We start from the raw sequence: 20,501 nt of genomic DNA, 5'->3' as shown, positions 1-20,501 counted from the left end.
AAGGGACCCGCCCCTCGGGGGGTGGCCCCCGCCCCTCGCTCAGCCAGTGAGCGGGAACCGGTCTGGATGTGGGATCCGAACCCTCGGCGGGAGCGCCGCCGCGCTCCCAAGCGGCGCACTGTAGCAGTGCGCCACCGGGCCGGCCCACTACTTACTTTTAAAGCAGTTTAGAAAACAAATTCTCAATAGATCAAATAACTAAGTGTAAAACTTTATTTTTTTCACATAATAAAAAACTTGGCAGAACATTGAGGTAACTTTATGTATAACATAAGTGTTGTAAAAGATCATTTTAAACAGACAGGAAAACCGAAACCAAATAAGAAAAGATAGGTGTATTTAACTTAAAAATTTTTTTCTATTTGACATAAGTATACTAATGAAAGCTCAGGAGAGAATATTTGAAATGGAAATGTTAGATAAATAGTAACATATAATATATAAAGAGCTCTTAGAAATTGATAGCAAAATGACTAACAGTGCAATAGCAGATGGCAAAACGGTATACACAATTTTCAGAAGACTAAATCCAAATGGCTTATTTGAAAAGATTCTCAAACTCATCATATGGGAAATGAAAATTAAGTAAAAGTGAGATACTACTATACTTGTATCAGTTTAGAAAAACTTGTAAAAGAATATAACACGTATTTCTGGCAGGAATATGAATTGTTTTAGCCTTTTAAAAATGCAGTTTGCTATTTTGTAAATATTATACTTATTTAATTCAATACTGCTTCTGGGAGTTTAGACTGGGGTAGGTAAATTTTTTCTATAAAGAGCCAGATAGTAAATATTTTAGGCTTTCCTGACCATGTGGTTTTTGTCGCAACTAGTCAATTCTACATGACATCACTGAATGCAGAGTTGGTTGCACATCAGCTCCCAAAATACCCCTAAACTGTAAGCTTGGTAACCTGTTCTATGTATGGTACAGAGTCATATGCATACACTGTATATATTATTTGAATGAACAAATAATGGTATTTGAATAAACAATGGTATTTATCTTAGTCTGTTCCTATATATGGAGAAATGATAAAGCAACTTCAGGGATCATCAAAGTCTTGATGAATAACATTTTTGTATGTATTAAAGAGCTTTGAATCATATAATAAAAAAGTATTATGCCAAAATAATAGACTATTGCTGTTGTACTGGTTTGCTGATCAGTTTTCCACCTAGAATTTCATCTTATAAAATCTTTTTTAATTTTTTTAATGGTTGCTATTTGAATTACCAGTAGTATTTCTGATTTCTTAAGAGCTACTCCATAATACTCAGCAAACCTTTTGATGGTTTATAGTGCAGAATTCAGAAAGTGTGTAATTTTAAGTTTATACTCTTTCTTAATATTGTTTTGGGCTCCTGGAAATGTCTTAGGAAACTCCTTTAATTTTTAATAGAAAATAGACCTTTTCTACTTTGTGGCAAAGCTGTACTATTCCTTTTCCAGTAACAACTTCTGCCTCTTGTTCTCTTGTATTGCTCTTCGTCAGTGTCTCTTTGACAATAGTGTGTTCTGAAATGAAGATGTAGATTATATTTTTCTAATATGAACGGAATTTGCAGGTAAAAAAAAAATTAGATCGACATGTTAAAACTCATTTTACACACTTGATAACTGATAAAGTTTTATTTTACTTTGTGGTGTTTGGATATAGACATAATTTAAATGGGAAACGCATACAAAAGAAAAAATTACATTTTAAAAACTCATCTTAATTTGAACCCTAATCATTTATTAGTTTTCTGTTATTTTGCATCTTTTTCATTTTCTTTGGCATTTCACACTCCATTAATTGCATTCTCCTCCATATTTTTATTTATATTGATGTTTTTCTGATGTCTAATTCTTGTTTAAAATGTTACCATTGATAACGTTTCTTTTGACTTCATATTTGTGGACTGCTCACCATAAATTGTGTGGAACATCCTTGTTTAATTTTCTGCGGTTACCGTAGAAGCAATACAATGGTGAGCACCAAAATATCAACATTTAGCTACCCAAACTATTCTTAGCTCACCAGGGGCTTTCTTTGAAGATCCAGGAAGGTATGAGAAAATATTGATTCTTAGTGAATTAGATGTTTTTACTTTTACACTTTTCTGCTATACTTTGAATGTCTTCTCTTTTACCTCTTACTGAATAGGTGTTTTCTTCAGAAGTCTGATTTTTCTTTTATTTATTGTTGCATCTAAAAAAACATTGGTGATTTTTCTTTTAGAAAAATTGGATGATAGAATTATTTTAGTCCATTTAGTCTTAAATGTGATAGCACTTTTAAAAATGATTTTTCAAATCTGAAATATGATATAATATCATTAAAAGTCTTTCAAAATCAATTCACCTACCATTGTAATGCAGATTTGTTTCAGTTTTGCATGTTCTATTTCTATCTTTATCTTTATGCACATACATGTATTTTTACCGAATTGTAATGAAAATATATATTCAACTTTTGGTGATTTTATTTTTAGCATATAAAGCAAAATAAAGCTCTACTAATGAAGATATAAATAAAAATGAAATGTTATTACCCACAATTCTTCCACTCCAACAAAGATGTCCCCTTTCATCTTTGTGTAAATATACACAATTTATAACTTGTGATTATTTTTACCTATTTTCTTTTTTAGTGGATCAACTTCACTAGGAGGGTATAGTGTCCCAGAGCTTAGTACCTTATATACTAGCAGTGGCCATATTATTCCTTCCCTACTGCCAGGCTACCCATATATAATGCCTGCCTGGAGCTAATTGAATTTAGTAAGGCAGAGGGCATGTCTGGACTCTTGCCTCCTGGAGGCAGGTAGTCCTGATTGCTCTCCTGTCTATGTTGATAGGTCTCTCCTTTCTTCCCTATGAAGCCATTCAGTTGGTGCTATTATGAAGCCTTTTTTAGAAAAGCTTCTCTTCACTCAGGGAAGGCCATTTCTTATTCCCTGTTTTTATCCACAAATCATCTTTTTCCAGAAAAGATAATGGAACTGTTGCCTGAACGTTCTTTCCTTACTTCACTCATAATGTTTACTATCTGCCTAAACATAAAAGGATTCCCAGTATCCTGGTATTTAACTAGCATAGTAGACATAGCAATTTTTTTTTTTTTTTAAAAGATGACCAGTGAGGGGATCTTACCCCTTGACTTGGTGTTGTCAGCACTATGCTCTCCCAGTGAGCTAACCGGCCATCCCTGTATAGGGATCCAAACCCGTGGCCTTGGTGTTATCAGCACGACACTCTCCCAAGTGAGCCACGGGCCGGCCCTAGACATAGCAATTTTATTAGCGTAAATGCTTTAATTTTCTTTTTGTTTTTGTTGTTGTTGTTGTTGTTGTTTTTTCATTTAGGTGGTTCCATATCTTGGATATTGTAAATAATGTCGCAATGAACATGGGAGTGCATATATCTTTTTGACATACTGATTTCATTTCCTTTGGATATATACCCAGCAGTAAGATTACTGGATTATATTGTAGTTCTATTTTCAATTTTATTTATTTATTTTTTATTATGAATATTCATGAGATACAAAGCTAATTGTCATCCCTCGTGCCCATGATGCGAGGGCCAGCTTCATACTGGCAGCATACCTATTACCAGAAATTGCATTTATACACCATGTCTCCCACCCAATTTTCCCCAACCTCCCTCCCCCTCCCCCTGTCCCCCCTCTCCACTTTGTAGCCCAAGGAATGTTTTCTCCCTCTACAAGAACAATGCACTACTCTGGTCTTTCCTTCCTTCTTTCTCTTTTAGCTCCCACATATGAGTGAGCACATGCAGTATTTATCCCTCTGTGCTTTGCTTATTTCACTCAGCATAAGTTTCTCCAGAAACTTAATGCATGACAACATGATCCCCCCCCCAAGTAAATTATAGGTTCATTTTTGTGCTATGTCGTTAGACTGTATGGTATGCATTACCTGAATCCAGAGGTGAGTTAATTGTGACCTTGAGATGTTTATGATTTCTGAGTGCTTTTAAAGAATGAGAGGCAGTACTTAGTCTGATGGCTGAAGGTTCAGATGTCTTTCTTTCAGTCAGCAGTTGAGAAAAGTGCACTAGTCAAGTGAACAATTTTCTATATCCATTTTGTGGCAAATTATCATGATTATTGTGGGTTTGGTAGCTTTTGAACAGTGTGCTCTGCTAACACCTTGGAGTAATTTTCATGGCTGAGAAGTAGAAATGATCTCTGCTTATAGACTAGGTTATCAGGCAAAGAGTATTATCTGCCTAGGAGAACGTGGAGGCTTAAGAATTTCAGTATGAAAACTAGCTGAAAATTCGTGGAGTAGATGTCTTTGGAATATCTGAGCATTACCTTTTAGCCTTAAGGTTTTGGAGATAATGACCAAAAAATTGCCTGAAGGATCATCCGCTTAAGGAATAAGGTTTGGATTTAAGGGCACATAATTAGATATATTTTTCAGTAATTAGAAATTACTGAGCTAGTTACTACCACGTGAGTATTAGTGATATTTGACTTGTTAGGACCAGTATGCACCTCAGTGCGTTGGACTGAGTGCTGGGGGTGAGGGTGGGAATATTTCATGACATTTAGAGCTCTTCTATACTTGTTGTCGAGGGTGCTTTTCTCTCTCCTTCTCCCAGCAAAAGTTTTACTTTGTGAAATATGGTATTTCACATATAAAAATGAAAATTAGACTGTTAAGTAGTGCTTCTTCATTTGATTAGAATTTTTCTCTGTTATCTGGGTAAAAATGACTAAATTTGATGGGTTTTTATTTTTCTTTTAGGCTCAGTTTATGAACCTCTTAAAAGCATTAATCTTCCAAGACCTGATAATGAAACTCTGTGGGATAAATTGGATTATTATTACAGAATTGGTAAGCAAAACCTGAAGAAAACATGTCCTTAGGTAGCTATGATTAGTATTTATCCTGCCCTAGTTATATTGTGTACATTATATGGATAATGTTGTTCTATCATTTGGATGTTGGAGTAGTTTCAGTGCTTAAGCGATTATTCCAATTGCACATCAATACTGGATCTATAAAAGGAATCCAGCAGGTTATATCTGGCCCTTGAATAATTTTAAAACTGTTACCAATATCTTCTGTGTTTTTTTAACCTTCTTAAACATTACCAGATTTGAGAAATTTAGGATGTTTCTTGATTAATACACAAATATTTCATACAAGTATCAACTTATTTATTTACCTATACATATCTCCCAGGTAGTCCTGAACTTTTTGTATCCATTTCTAAATTTATTGAGATACAAGAGGAATCTTAGGTTGTTATTATAATATCAGGTCATTGGGTTTCTGTCTGTTTTATTTTCCTTTTCCGGGATCAACCTGGCAAACCTTGTTTTTAAAGTGAATAAGCATTAAAGATATGCTGTGTGTGGGATATGTATGTGTCGGACTCCTCCCTTAATCACACTATAAATGGGAATACTTATTTATTTTCTTGTCAGTTTGCTTCTTGTGACACTTACTTGTCCAAGTATGGCAAATAATATAAAATTTGCTTTGTCTCCCCTTAAGATATGGATTTTTTGTCTATTTCAGTCTCTTGTAAAATTTTAATTCAACTTATTTTGGTCAAGATTCTGGAATACATTCTTATGTTACCCTTATTATTATCTTTGTAGCAATAACTAGATAAAGAGAACTAATTACATTTTTTAAAGATATGTCACTTGCTTACTTTTGACTGCAAGGACCCAGTTCTTTACTCCAGGAAAAATAATAAATACCCTGGTATTCTTAAAGAAGTGATTATGATAAGATCAATTTAGTCGGAGAAAAAGAAAAAGAAATTTTAATTCTTTAATTGCAGTGAAGGACCAGAGTGTTTCAGACCTTTGAAAAACTATCCTAAACAGTAGTTGACATAAACCAATCAAGAATAGATTAATTTCATGTATTTTAGGAAAAACATTAGTCATCCATTTATAGTTAGACAAGAATAAAATAGCTTTTAGGAAATTTAATTTTAGTTTTCCTGCTTTAGGACTTTTTTATTAAAGATAATAAAATATTAATTTTAGACCTTCTACTTAAGTAAAATGTTCACAAACTTGCTGCTGTTTCCCTGTTATATAAGGATGGGATTTAGTATTGAAATATTAAACATATTCCTAACCTGTACGATGTATGTAATAAGTAAAATAAACACACTCTTCTGAAGACCAGGCGCAAATTAGTCATCAGTGAAATGCAGGATTCTGGCCTGTTCCATGATCTTTATTCCCTTTGCAAGTTGATGATAATTTACTTAAAGCAGTTGAGTTGGCTTTGTGATTTAGCAAATGTATGCTACTTTTTGTGGTATTATTGAACTGATTGTTTAAAAATATTATGCTCAGTATTTTGGTTGATCTTTTTCTTTTCTGTACATGATATTGTCTTCATAAGACTTATAACATATATTGACATTAACCAGGATATGGTAAAGACTTTTAAAGTCCTGATTAGCTGAGTCCTTTCCTCAAAACTGAAAGACCCCTTAATGCAGGGTGTATTCTCACTTAGGCTGGAACAACATGAAGTTGTTTCCACACCTTCAAAAGTTTTATCCTATAGCTAAGTTTAGAAACAACTAAATTGTCAGAAGTGGGATGACGAAACGAAAAAGGATTAAGACGGCCCAAGAAAAATGGCTGGCTTACAATTCATTCTTTGTCTTATCTTCAATTGTAGTCAAATCAACATTGCTGCAGTATCAAAGTCCAACTACAGGTCTCTTTCCCACTAAAACGTGTGGTGGTGATCAGAAAGCCAAGATCCAAGACAGCCTGTACTGCGCTGCTGGGGCCTGGGCTTTGGCTCTTGCATACAGGTGAGCTGGTTTGTACTCTCCTAGTAACTCCAAGTCTAGATAGTAGGGTTTTGTAGGTCTAAGACAAATTGAATGGCTATCTTTGAGCTCTGCTTATTGTGTGACATATAAGTCCCTCATGTCCCTTTTTAGGCCTCTAAATCTTTTCATTTAAGGGATTACATAAGACCAGTTCTAACATTTTATGACTTTGTGACCAAAATTTTGTGTCTCTAGGTTTGTAAATCAGCATTAGTCTTTGGCAGAATGAACTACCTTCCCATTCTCATTGAGTTAATTAGTTTCAATCATAGAGGGAATTAATGGTGATTGAATTTTGCAGATGCTAAAATTAGCACCCGGAGCAGTTAACATGTTTGTTAAAAATTATACAACTAGGTAATGATGGAGCCAGAGCCAGGTCTCTGATTTTTCTTTTTCCTGTTTAGTGTTTTTCCCAGTGCACTTAATTGAGGTATCAGTTATTAAATCTGGTGGTAAGTCAAATTATTATTTTATAAAGTTAAAAAAAAAGAATTGTTTCACAATTCAAAATTTCTTCTTTAATTCATTATGCACAGAAAACACCAAACATGGATCTTGGCACGTAGTCAGTAATACATTCTAACCATAATTAAGATTATTAAGATTGTTTCTGAATATTAATTTTCTGAAAGTGACCCACGTGAGTATTTCAGATTTAAAAATTGTATGTTCCACAGGAATGTGATTCATCTATTGTAAATCATTGATGTGTCAGGTTTTTAAAAGAAAATCAAATACTGAGATATTATGAAGTCGTCATCTTTAGCACACTTGTGTGCTAATATCACTAAAAGCATGTCCTTACATATTCTATTTAAGTACAATATAGCTTTATTAAATGTAAAGCTGGTACTGGTCTTAGGAGTATAGGGAGCATCAATAGCACCTCAACCAAGTGGGTAAGCCAGTAATGGGACAGACTGACATTAGGTACCTCCTGATTCGGTGCAATGGAAAGTACGCATCAAGCATGCTAACTTCTTACCAAAATGTCTAACATGTGATTACACATGAATAAACAATCAGACAAAGCTGGACTATGTCTTCTTATAAGACAACTTGCCTGGAGTCTTAAAAAATGAAGGTATCATAGAAGGTTAGGAAATAGGTATGAGGATGGCTAGATTAAGAGAGACTAAAGAAATATGACAATCAAATATAATATATGATCCTTGATTGGATCATGCATAAAAAATATACTATAAAGTACATTTTGGAGATAATTCAATAAATTTGAGTCTAGACTGTGTATTAAAGAATATAATACCAGTATTAAATTCTGCGGGTATAATAGTGGTACTATGATTTTGTAGGAGAATCTCCTTGTTTTTTAGTTACTTCTGAAGTGTGCAGGGGTGAAGAGTCATGATATTTGTAGCTTACTTTCAAATAGTGAAGAAAAAAATTATAATTAGAGAATGCATCTAGTGAATCTAGATGAAGAGTAAAAGATTTATTCATTGTAGCATCATTTTAGTTTTTTTGTAGATTTGAAATTTTTCTAAATAAAATGTTGGGGAGAAATTGCTTTAAAAAAAGACAGGAATACAGGCAGCATATGGACAAAAGTCAGACATTAATCTTTTCCCAAAAAACTTCTAACATCTGATAGAGAATTTAAAGTCCTTACTTTGCTGGGCACACTATGTAGAATTTGCCTGTATTAAAACACTTGTGTCTGATGTTGGAGGGGGGTGGGCAGGGAATGCTGTATCGAGCTAAATCATGTTATTGTACTGCAGTGCCTGCATGAATAAGGAGGAATGATGTGCTAATGAATAATTTACTTTTTACTAACATTTGCCATAGTATGTTACAGTAATCTTTCCTTCCAGTAGTGGTGTATGAGACCTATGAGATTGGAGTAGGAGGTAATTATAGTATACTTTTAAAGGAAAAAAGTGATACTTTTTAATCAAGTGAGAATGATCACTAGATATTTTACTTAAGATTAAGTGAAACAATGGAATTTTTTATTTTTCAATAGTGATCACTTTTATTTTTCAATAGTGATTTTCAGAAGGTGTGTGTTACCAACTCTCATACACCTTTTGAAAGTCACTGATCTAGAATTAAAAAGCAAGCTATAGAAAGAAAGAATGTCTAAACCTAGTTTAAATAGATTTTAGCTATTCTTTATTTTTATTTTCTAATTTAATTGTTTTTAGTTTTATTTTGTTCTTTATTTTTAAAAGCAAGGGAGATATTAACTATGGTCAATTGATTTTAAAATAAGACCTGAGAATATAAAAATTTTATGCTAAAATATATCATGTATGATAAAGAATGTGTGTTTAGTTGAAAGCATCCTTGATTATGATTAAAGTGCCTGCCCTGGCAGTATTAAGCACATGGCAGCGCAAAGAAGGCATACTTGTACCTTTACCCATGCTTCCTTAAATCCAAGTCTCCATTCCATAACCTAAAAGGATAGATATTAAAAATTGCCTCTACTCTATAACAGTGAATTTAAAAAATGTTTTGGTGGATTTTTTTCCAATGTAGAAATATCCTTTAAAGTTTCAGCCAGATCATTATAGAAAATATTATATGCTATTTATAAGGCTTATTTCCTTAAAAGAAGGAAAAATCCCTACAACTTTCATCATAGGATTTTTTTTTTTTATTGCAGTGTTTCCACATCTGCTGGGAAAATGGAGTTTCACTGTGACAGAATTAGTAGACGTCGCCAGAACACAGGATTAGCCAGATAGTTAAATACTTAATTATCAAAAGCTCTGCTTCCTTTTTAAATGCATTTCCAATTTGTTTCATGAGTTATCTCTCTCACCCAGGCGCATTGATGATGACAAGGGAAGGACCCATGAACTGGAGCACTCTGCTATAAAATGTATGAGAGGGATTCTCTACTGCTATATGCGTCAGGCCGATAAGGTAAGACACTGTGGTGTGGACTGGAATTCTCACATCGTTCTGTGGGATTAATTAACCAGTATACCAATAGCATCTTCTGAAGAATAATGTACTTTAAAAAGGGAAAGTCACATCCTAGGGCAGTCTAGATAGGTTAGAACAGCCTTTACCTTTCCAGCCCAGGGATTCGAAATCCTGAAATTGAAGGAACATCTTAAATGAGAGGTGACTGAGAATTGTTATTTAGACTTGAATTTGTTTGTGTTTTGCATCTGGTGTTTGCTTCATAAAGACCCAGTTTCTCAGGAACTTCACAAATGCCTGTAACTCCAACCAATATTACATTACTTAAGGAAAATCCCTGTCAAAATTACTTTTGGACATGTGAATTGCTCTGGCTTAAGTGAATTTTAGTTTAAAAATATAATATTTCATTTATTCTCAGACAAATGGGCCAGGAATTATAGGCTTAGAAAATGATGAACTTTACAGGGTTATGTAGAAATTAAAGAAAGTAATATACATAACAGCATTCTTTAAACTTTAAGGCTCTATGCAAATATAATGTACTATTCCCTCTACTTTCCTACATCTCTCTGATCCCAGGTCCTAATACGGTACATGTCCATATATGTACATCAGTGTGTCATGGGTCCCCAAAATCACCCTCAGGTTTGGTGGTTCACTAGGAGGACTCATGTGACTCAGCAGATAATTATAGTCATGGCTATGGTTTATCACAATGAAAGGAAACAAAGTATAATCAACAAGGGGAAAAGGTGCGGCACAGTCTGGAGGAAACCAGGCGCCAGCTTCCAAGAGTCCTTTCCCAGTGGGGTCACATAGATGCACTTAATTCCCCTAGCAACTAATCATGACAATGCATGTAAAATGTTGTCTACTAGGGAAGCTCATTATAGGCTCAAGATTTTTATTGCCCAAGGTTTTATTGGTGGCTGGTCATGTAGGTACCCTTTCCCTCGTGCTTACCAATATTCCAGACTCCTAGAAGGAAACCAGATGTGTATCATAAACTTCGTTGTATGTATAAACAGTAGGCATAGTGAGCCACTCATGAAGGAATGGTGATAACCTTCCCAAAATCCAAGTTCCCACATTACCAGCCAAGTGTCAGCCTTACAAACAGTCTTGTCTAAGGACAGCATTCTCAGGACTATTACGTTAACTCTTTTCTGGACAATCAGCATAAACTAATGGACTGGTTAATGGTCTGTCACTAGCTGTGTGATGTTGGACAAATTATTTGATTTCTGTGTGCCTTAATTTTTTTCATCTGTAAAAAAAATATGGGTATTAGTAGTACCGCCCTCATTGGGTTCTTGTAAGGATTAAGAAATAATGTATTGAAAGCACCCAGTACAGGGGCTGGTACCAGGTGAGCATATGGTAAATATTTATTGTTATCATTAGTATTATTCCCTCTCCCTTCTAGACCATGTGCTTCAGATATGTTTCCAACTTTTGCATTTTAGCAAAGGTGCACACCAGTAACCATGCGGGCAATTTTGATCACTTAGTATTTTGTTTGTTTTTAATCATAAGTTTTAATTTATGCTTAAAAAGATAAAAGCAAGTGATAGCAAATCTTAAGATTTGAAGTCAAAACTAAAAAAAAAGAAAAATCATTTATATTCTGCCACCGGAATATGGCAAGAAAAAAGTAAATTTATTCACAAGCTGATAATACATATGTATATGACAAACTGTAATTTATCTACAGAGATTTGACTTTGCAAATCATTATTGTGAAGGTTATCCAGATGCTTGAAATATTAGTATGTCATATATTGACATACTAGAATTAAACCAGTGTGTTTTGTGTTGTATTGATGTAATTGTGATTAAAGTTATTTTCCTAAGTGTGAGATATTTCACATGTATCATATTAGGAATGCCTAATATCTTTATGAATTTAACTTTTCTCTCTAGGAAACGTTGTGAGAACTATGAATTTCATGTGTCTGCTTAACAAGCTGACAGACTTAAATTAGAATTGTTTATCAGAAGGAAGGCAATGATGTAATAGCTTAAAGTTTTTTTTCTTCCTGGCATGGTTAGCCAATTGCTAATGGCCTTTTTCTAAATATTATTCAACCTTACTAACTAGTCATCACAATTATGTTTTCTTTTAAATACTTGTACAGCTTGAATGTGACTTAAACTGTCTTAAATTCCTCAAATTATAAAGGATTGGCATATCTTTCCTTATGTGGCTATGATGGTGGACCATTAAAATAAATGTGATTTATAAGAAGGTATGGATCATGTTGGGTAGACATACATACCACAAAATGCTGGGTTCTGATGTTCTTAGGAGTAAAAGATGTTTTACAAATATTAAAGCATTTTCATTGTTATAATCTTTCTTGATTCCCATAACCTTTTAGAGTAGGAAAGGAGGATATTACTATAATCCAAGTGTGAGTAAGAGGAACTGACTCAGGGAAATTGAACTATGTACCCAGCTCAGTGCTTTTCACCATACCTTCCCCTCTGGCGCTCACTGTTGTCTTCCTCCGGTCTCCGCCGTATCTTTCATGATTCTATAGCAATATGGAATATGGAAAACATGTTTTAAAATGTGAAATATTTATCTTTCAGCCTTTTTTTCCTTAAAACTAAAGCAAAGCACATTCGTAGTGTTCATTTGCTATTTGACCTCGAACCTCCCTTCTTTGTCTTCTGAAGTAAAATCATGATCTAGAAAGTCAAAGGCTTCTCCAATTTTATTGATATCTCGTTACAAAACCTGCTTCCTGATGTCTTTTCTAAAACTACTAGCTAAAAGAGATATTTTAAATATGTTATGAATTTGAGTGAATAAATGGAGTTGCCCTTGATTTATGTAATTGTAAAGAAATCTGATATGTTTTATTGTTTTAACACTTGTCTTAGTATCTACTTATTAATGTCAAATATGCTTTACCTCTAAATGTTCACATGCCTGTTCTCTCATTTAGTTCTTTTTTCTAATACTACTTATGGAGAAGCATTCAGAATTTTTAAAAGTTGATTAAATCTGCAGTTAATTAGTTTGGAGGGTAGAGATTTGCTTTACAATAGGTTATGAATGTTGCTATGCCTAATTATGTTCTTAAAAAATTGTTTAAAGTGCTACTGAATAGTTTTTAATTAATGAGAAATCATTAAAATTTTATAAAATTTATTATTCCAGGATTCCCTTATGAGATGATTTTTTTCCCTCTAAGTGCTTATTTCAAGTCTGTTTATTAAGAATGGATGACAAAATACTCAGTTACATTTTTCCAAATGATAAGCTGTTTATTCACAATGATAAGAATTTGGGGGGAAAAATCTAAGTGAAACACAAATGGAAAAACTGTTATTCTAGGTGTATTTTAATCTAGAAAGTTTTGCTTTTATCATTATCTTTATTTTTAATTGCCAGATGCCAGACATTATATAAAATGCTAATTAATGTCCTCCTGTTCTTGACTGCTTTCAAGAATACTTTTTATTTATGTAATTGACATACAGTATGCCTCATTAATCTTCAAAGCTTCTAGAGTTTGGATCTTATTTTTTCCTGAAATTTTAAATTACTTGTCTTTTAATAGCTTTAAAACTCAAAGTGTAGTTATATAATTCCTATTAGAGCATCTTTAATCATTTAGTAGTTGCTTTTCCCCTGACATAGTGATTGAATATAAATTCTCCTGCTGGGTTCTTGCATGTTGTGAAGACAAATGACAAATACCACTTTGTCAACTGCAGCAGTCACTTTATTAAACTGAGAAAACTTTATCCTTTTAGATCCATACCAAGTGGGAAAAATGTGTTAGTTTCAATTTCACCATATTTTTGTATAGGAGCCCAAAATAATGTTTAGGGTTTTGAGAAAATAATCACAGTAGTGTGAAATGAATGACTAAATTAATTTCTGTTTGTGTAGTTTCATGCTATTGCCAGCAGTTTCAGATATGAAGAAGGGATAGCCACCTTCTCTCAGTTAACACCAAATGGCTTGGTCACTTTATAAATAGCAAACATATATCTCTAACTGTATCTTCATTATCTTGGTCCTGATTACCTACTGATAGATCCTGAGTATCATTTTGTTGGTCAGGTGTTTCAGTCATGAGGATAGGTTTTTTCTTGTCTTTGGAGTTTGTCTGATGGATCATTTAGTATTCTAAAATGGTTAAATTTTATATCTAATTAATAAATATAAAAGTGTGGCCTATATTCTCTTAGAATTGATGCCTTAGTAAGGAACGTATATATGGAAGAGGAAATGAAAACATGTTAACAGGAGCATAAATTTGTGATTCTTAGAGAAAGAAATCACATTTGAAGTTTGAACACTTACTGAATTAGAATGTGGCCTGAACTGCATTTTCATTATGAGTGTCATGTAAGCATTTCCAAATAACAGCACAATGGAATACAATCACTGAAATCCTGTCTTACAAAATAAAGCAGTATTTTACTCTAAAATAAAATAATGTGCAAAACACTGCAAAAGCCAATGCTACAACGATAACATGCTCCCTACTACACTTGAGTTGCTATGCTTGTGAAAAATCAGTTGACAATTATGTTAACTGTATTATGTTAGTAGTTATGAACCTATTGTCTACATATTGTTTCTTTAGAAAGGGTACTATTTCAGCTTTGCTCAGTCTTCTGCCTGTAAGCTTTGGTTTTCTTCATTAAAAAGTTTCAGGAAAAATAACTTACAATCTCTTGTATTGAATGAGTATGTGAATTACTAGTATTATTTAAATTCTATATTTGATTCTAGGTCCAGCAGTTTAAGCAGGATCCCCGCCCAACAACATGTCTTCACTCTGTGTTCAATGTGCACACAGGAGATGAGGTGCTCTCCTATGATGAATATGGTCATCTTCAGGTAAAAAGAGAAGATTGCAAATTTTCTGTTTATATTCTGTATCATTGATATGGATTGAATGTTTGTCCCTTCCAAAGCTCATGTTGGAACTTAATCTCCAATATGGTATTTGAATAGTGGGGCTTTTAAGAAGTGATTGGACCAAGATGGCTATGCACTCATGAATGGATTAATCCATTCATGGATTAATGGATTATCACAGGAGGGGCACTTGTGGTTTTTAAGGAGAGCAGGAAACATGTAAATGCACTCTTGCTCAGTCCTCACTATGTGATTCCCTGCATCCCCACAGGACTCTGTACAGAGTCCCATTAAGCAGTAGGCCCTCATCAGATGCACCCCCCAGACCTTGGATTCCTCAGCCTCCAAAAGAGTTAGAAGTAAATTCCATTTTCTTGTAAATTACCCAGATTTGGTTATTCTGTCATAAGGAATAGAAAATTGACTAATACAATTATAGAAGATTTGTGGCTGTTTACATTTTTTTTAAAAGTAGATTTCATAAAGTGTTCAGAATAGAAGTATGAAATCAACCTTGATTTGGAGAAGAAAGTGAAATGCTAACCTCCAGGGCTGAATTAATTACTATGATTGAACATTAAATCTGACTGAGTTCTTGGTCCTCAAACAAAAAGGACAACTAGATGGACTATAATATTATTTCTATTTAGAAGAAGGAAGCCTACAGTTCTTTCAGTAACAAAGGCTTTTACTTGTTATCAAATTTAGGAGAATTTCAACACTTAGGAACTAGGGAATAAAAGCTAATTGACAGCCGTATATAAAAGCAAATCAGAAATTTTTGTTTTATGGCTGTTTATTTTTAATATACCAACCTTCAGTAAAGCTAAAAACATGCCATCGAAATGTAATTCCAAAAGGCATTTCTGAAGTCCATAGATTTTGTCTTGTATAATATGTTAAATTTTATATCTCTGCTAAGAATACACCGTGAATTTTATGTTTTGTGTTTTCTTTTTCCTCTCACAACTGTGTATTGTTTTTAGCTGGACATCTTGTTGGTTTGTTTCTAGGATACTAATATTATATATGCTATATGCTATTTATCTTTAATGGATTTTCTTCCTGTTCAGCATTTGGTTTTGCTATCTTTAGACAAAATACTTATTATTAATATATTCCTTATGAAAATAAGGTTATCTCCTTTCTATGGTCGCTCTCTCTGGAGATCTGAAATCTTTTACTTCAGTAGGTCACCTCCAAACACAGAAAGTGCAGTACCCCCATTTCTATGCAACAGAAACTCTTGTACTTATTTGTAAACAGTGCCTTGGAGAATTAGTGTTATATGAATATGTAGTTTCTCAACCTTAACCTTATCTCTGTATAATGTAATTAGATTTTATGTGGCTTTTGCTTTGACAAATATATTTATTATCTGAAACAGGGTTTCAGAAGATAACAGGGTCATTTATTTCTGTACTTGAGAATTTAAGCTCAGTGTCCGGCACATATTAGGCATTAAATAAATGTTGGTTATCCTGTTATTTGGCAATCCCTTTACAATTTACCATTTACATTTTCTCACAGACACATCCTAAAAGTCAGAGCAGGGAGCTCTTATGGTGTTCCTGTAAATGTCCATAGTAATGAAATTTTTTTGAAGTTGTTTCTGACAGGCCAGTGTTAGTGCTGTAGGAAAATATTTGAGTGGAAGGTCACTCAAAAGTTTATGTCAGTTGAAAAAACCTAAACCCTCTATCTTCACTTGGAATACTATATTTTCACTTGGATCTCAACAAATTCACTGAACTCTGAGTGCAAGGAAGTCAGGAGACAGCCAGGGCAGGCCTGTTTTCTGAGAGGGCCACCAGCAGTGCCACACTCTGGTAGCACGTGGGCTGCTTTTTCCAAGGCTTTCAGGGCATTAATAATTTTCTGCCCCAACTTTCCGTCAGTTACTCATTGAGGGTTGGAAGAAAATCTAGGATGGCATAAGCTACCAAGGCTGTCAGAGGGTAATAATCTTCTGTGTTAGAATTGTACAAGAACAAAATTACAGCTTGCTGTTTGTTTTTAACTCAGGTTGACAGTTTCCTGAATAAGTTAAAAATTTTCACTGCCTTAATTAATTAATTAACAGCTTGAGATATAATTCATATAACATATAATTCACCTATGTAAAGAATACAATTAAATGGTTTTAAAATACTCCTAGAGTTGTGTAACTGTTATCACATCAATTTTAGAATATTTTCATCACCCCCAAAAGAAACATGTCCATTAGCACTTCCTGTTATCTCCTGAAGCCCTCTAGCCTTATGCAACTACCAGTCTACTTTCTGTCTCTGTGGATTTGCCTATTCTTGACATTTCATGTAAATGGAATCATACAGTATATGATCTTTTATGACTGGCTTCTTTCATTTAATATAATGTTTTTAAAGTGTTCTTAGTCAGGGTTCTCCCTAGAAACAGAACCAATAGGATATAGTGTGTATATCTATATATATATATATATATATATATATATGTAAATATATAAGAAGGAATTTATTAGGAGAATTGGCTCACACAATTATGGAGTCTGAGAAGTTCCATAATAGGCCATTTACAAGCAGGAGAACCAGGGATGCCTGTAGCGTGGCTCAGTCTGAGTCTGAAAGCCTCAGAACCAGAGAAGCTGCCTGTGTAACTCTTGGAGCCCTAGGGGCCACTGGTGTGAATCCTGGAGTCCAAAAGTCAGAGAACCTGGAATTGTGATGTCCAAGGGCAGGAGAAGAAGGGTGTCTCCGCTCTAGATGAGAGAGCAAGAATTTACCATTCCTCTGCTTTTTTGATTTATCTGGGTCCCCAGCCAATTAGATTGTGCCACCCACATTACGAGTGGATCTTACCCACCCAGTCTTCTCTGGAAACACCCTACAGACACACCCAGAAATGATGCTTTACCAGCTATCTAGGTATGCCTTTATCCGGTCAAGTTGACACCTGAAACTGACCATCACAGGAGGATTATCCATTTTGTAGCATGTATGTTTCCTGCTTCTTTACCTGAGACAATTTACACATCTCATTCAAGATTTTGTGAGAATCTTTTTTTGTTAAAGCAGATATTACTGTCCTTGTTATTTTTGTTTAGATCATGTAATAAAAGAATACCTCATTTGTTCATAAAACTAATTTGTTCGTAAGTATATTTTAAATTGTATGCTATGCCGTTGATTAAAATTAATGTTTCTGCAGTTTACATAAATTCTATATTCTCTGAATATGACTATTATGACTGTATTCTCTGAATATGGCCGTTTTCAAAATGCACTGCCTATTGTTTATGGTGTACTGGTGTGGTCGTAATGTCTTGCTTGCCAAATAACTTTTTCATTTTCATATATTTGAGATGCATTGACATTACATAGCTGCCTATGGTGCAAAACTATTCCACAGTAGGAGTACTTTAGACCCATAGTTTGAAAATAAATCTTAGAAAACAAATGTTGTAGAAATAGTTGCTAACAATTCTGTTTGTAGCCATTTCCCTACTCAAGTGTTACCCTTCACAATGAACTGGAAGATTTTAGAATTTTACATACAAAGCTAGGATTTTCTTATGAACTAAATCCACATTTAATTTCATAGCATAATATTTTTGTTATTTCCTTTAACCTTTTAATGTTGCTGTTTCAGATAAATGCAGTGTCACTCTATCTCCTTTATCTTGTGGAAATGATTTCCTCAGGACTCCAGATTATATACAACACTGATGAGGTATGATTTCCCCAGATTCTCTACTACTAAATTTTATCTGAGGATAAAGAATTTTTACTTTAAAAAACTTTTTAATTTTATAATAATCTATTATTTTTAAATTTGTGTAATCAGATACTAGATTTTGGATGTTGGGTCAAAAAGTCTTTATATGTATTTTCAATGCAGTGGACTTTCAAAATGAACATAATATACAGCAGGTTGTAAAACTACTTCTGTAGAGGCTCTGATAAGTTATCTAAAATAAAAACGTATAACTTTCAGAAAATTTGAGTAACAATGAGAGTGAAATAGCATTTGCAGATTTTCTCAGAGTTATTATGGCTTTTTTTTTTCACATCATTGCTTTTTGTAACCCATCCTTTTAAAAGTAAAAAGAAACTTTTATCATATTGTATTGCTTTTATTTGTAGGACCTCAGTAGGGTTCTTCGTGATTTTCAAAAGACAAATACCATGTTCTTATTTTTATTGAATTATAAAGAATTTATATCCCAAAGTTGAGAAACATTTTTTCCATAGGCACAAATATTTGAACAAAAACACAAGCTCACATGCTGATGCACTTTAAAATGTACCACAGTGGGAGCAGAAAAGCTTTTATTATTGAGGTGGTACATACAGTGAGAACTCCATGAAAGATTAGATTTGCTGTGTATACTTGTTCCTGTTCCTATCCTGATCCATGCAGGGAGGAACAATTACAACACACACTAAACACCAAAGTCATCACTGGACTGTGCTAAGGGTGCTATGAAATAGGTACATGTAGTCCTGCCCTCTAATAATTTATAGTCTTATACATCCTAATATTGTACTAGTTTATATCTCGTACACTGTCAAGTCTATTTAGAAGGGAAGATAAATAATGAAGAAATAGTGATAATAAGAAATTAATAATACCCAATTATGGTTTCATCTATTTAATTCACCAGAGAATTCCATGTTTTTATTTTATCCAAATACTTTTTAGTTTTTATAATATTGTGAAACAGTAGTATTTAAGTATTTTGGTGGGAGAAGAGCTGAGGAACTCCTGTTTCAGACCAACCTTAAGTAGCATCCTAAAATATGAAGCAAATAAAATAGGTGCGACTGTGACTGAGGAGAGGTGAGTTTCTAGAACCAGCCCATTTAGCTTCTCGTTTCTTTCCACCCATGGAAGCTCCAAAGCACTGGGAGAAGTATCCTAGGTTCCAGTGCAACATAGTATGATAACCATTTATAATAAATGGCAACTAACATTGTTGGTAGCAGGTGATTTCATACTAATGTTCCTTGAGGTAAAATGGTAGGAGTGAAATTGCCTTAGCTGTTGGTGGCTTTGTTTTATTTGGTATTTTATTTTACTTTAATTTTTAAATTTTATTTTTTGATTTCTTGGCATCTATCATACTTTGTTTTAAATCTTCATTTGTCAACTGCCATTTTTCATAAATATTATATTGCTTTAACCTTCCCATTCTTTTTTATATGGTTTATGTATACTTAAGCAATTTTTATTTCCCTCTTAAAGTTTTTTTTTTTTTTTACTTCTTATGTTTTTTTCTTGGCCATATAGTTTTTATTTGGTACATATAAAATTTTATGTAACTAATATCAATAGCCTTCAACATGATGTACACTTAAAAATCCTAGAATAACGGGCCGGCCCGGTGGCGCACTGCTATAGTGCGCCGCTTGGGAAGCGCGGCGGCGCTCCCGCCGAGGGTTCGGATCCCACATGCAGACCGGTTCCCGCTCACTGGCTGAGCAAGGCGCGGGAGCAGCACCGAGGGTTGCGATGCTGTTGCCGGTCCCGGTCCGGTACGGGGGCGACACTGAGGGTTGCGATCCGTTGCTGGACACGGAAAAAGTCAAAAAAAAAAAAAAGACAAAAATCCTAGAATAATAAAATGTGTCATTGCTGCTTATGGTCTTTTCCCTTGAGATTCTGCATAATGTGTCAGGCTCACATGGAGAGCAATAAATGGATCTGTGTAGAATCTTTCAGTGGATGGAGCTCCTTTTAATTTCAGAGAATTTAATTCTTTGAAAGGTGGTATAACATGGAGCCATTTTCTTTTCTAATTGTACATTAGACTCTGGCTTGGCAAGTTCATAGCCCCAACTCTTCTTCAGTCCCTAGTCACATTCACATCTTAGGGCAATCCAAAAACCT

The 20,501-nt window shown here is 34.0% G+C and overlaps 1 protein-coding gene across 2 annotated transcripts in view; it reads left to right on the top strand.

Annotated features, from left to right (window-relative positions):
- The window catches only part of PHKB (phosphorylase kinase, beta), a 183,133-nt gene that overhangs the window by 23,470 nt on the left and 139,162 nt on the right, over positions 1-20,501 (top strand). For both annotated transcript variants that reach the window (XM_008578695.1, XM_008578694.1), the window contains 5 exons: positions 4,768-4,857; positions 6,682-6,820; positions 9,640-9,739; positions 14,505-14,612; positions 18,261-18,341. In XM_008578695.1, the coding sequence (XP_008576917.1) occupies positions 4,768-4,857; positions 6,682-6,820; positions 9,640-9,739; positions 14,505-14,612; positions 18,261-18,341 (518 nt within the window). The remainder of the gene's footprint in view (positions 1-4,767; positions 4,858-6,681; positions 6,821-9,639; positions 9,740-14,504; positions 14,613-18,260; positions 18,342-20,501) is intronic.

This window comes from Galeopterus variegatus, unplaced genomic scaffold (assembly GCF_000696425.1).
Source record: "Galeopterus variegatus unplaced genomic scaffold, G_variegatus-3.0.2 Scaffold1747, whole genome shotgun sequence".
Classification (NCBI taxonomy): Eukaryota; Metazoa; Chordata; class Mammalia; order Dermoptera; family Cynocephalidae; genus Galeopterus; species Galeopterus variegatus.
This window is presented reverse-complemented; position numbering and strand designations above follow the sequence as displayed.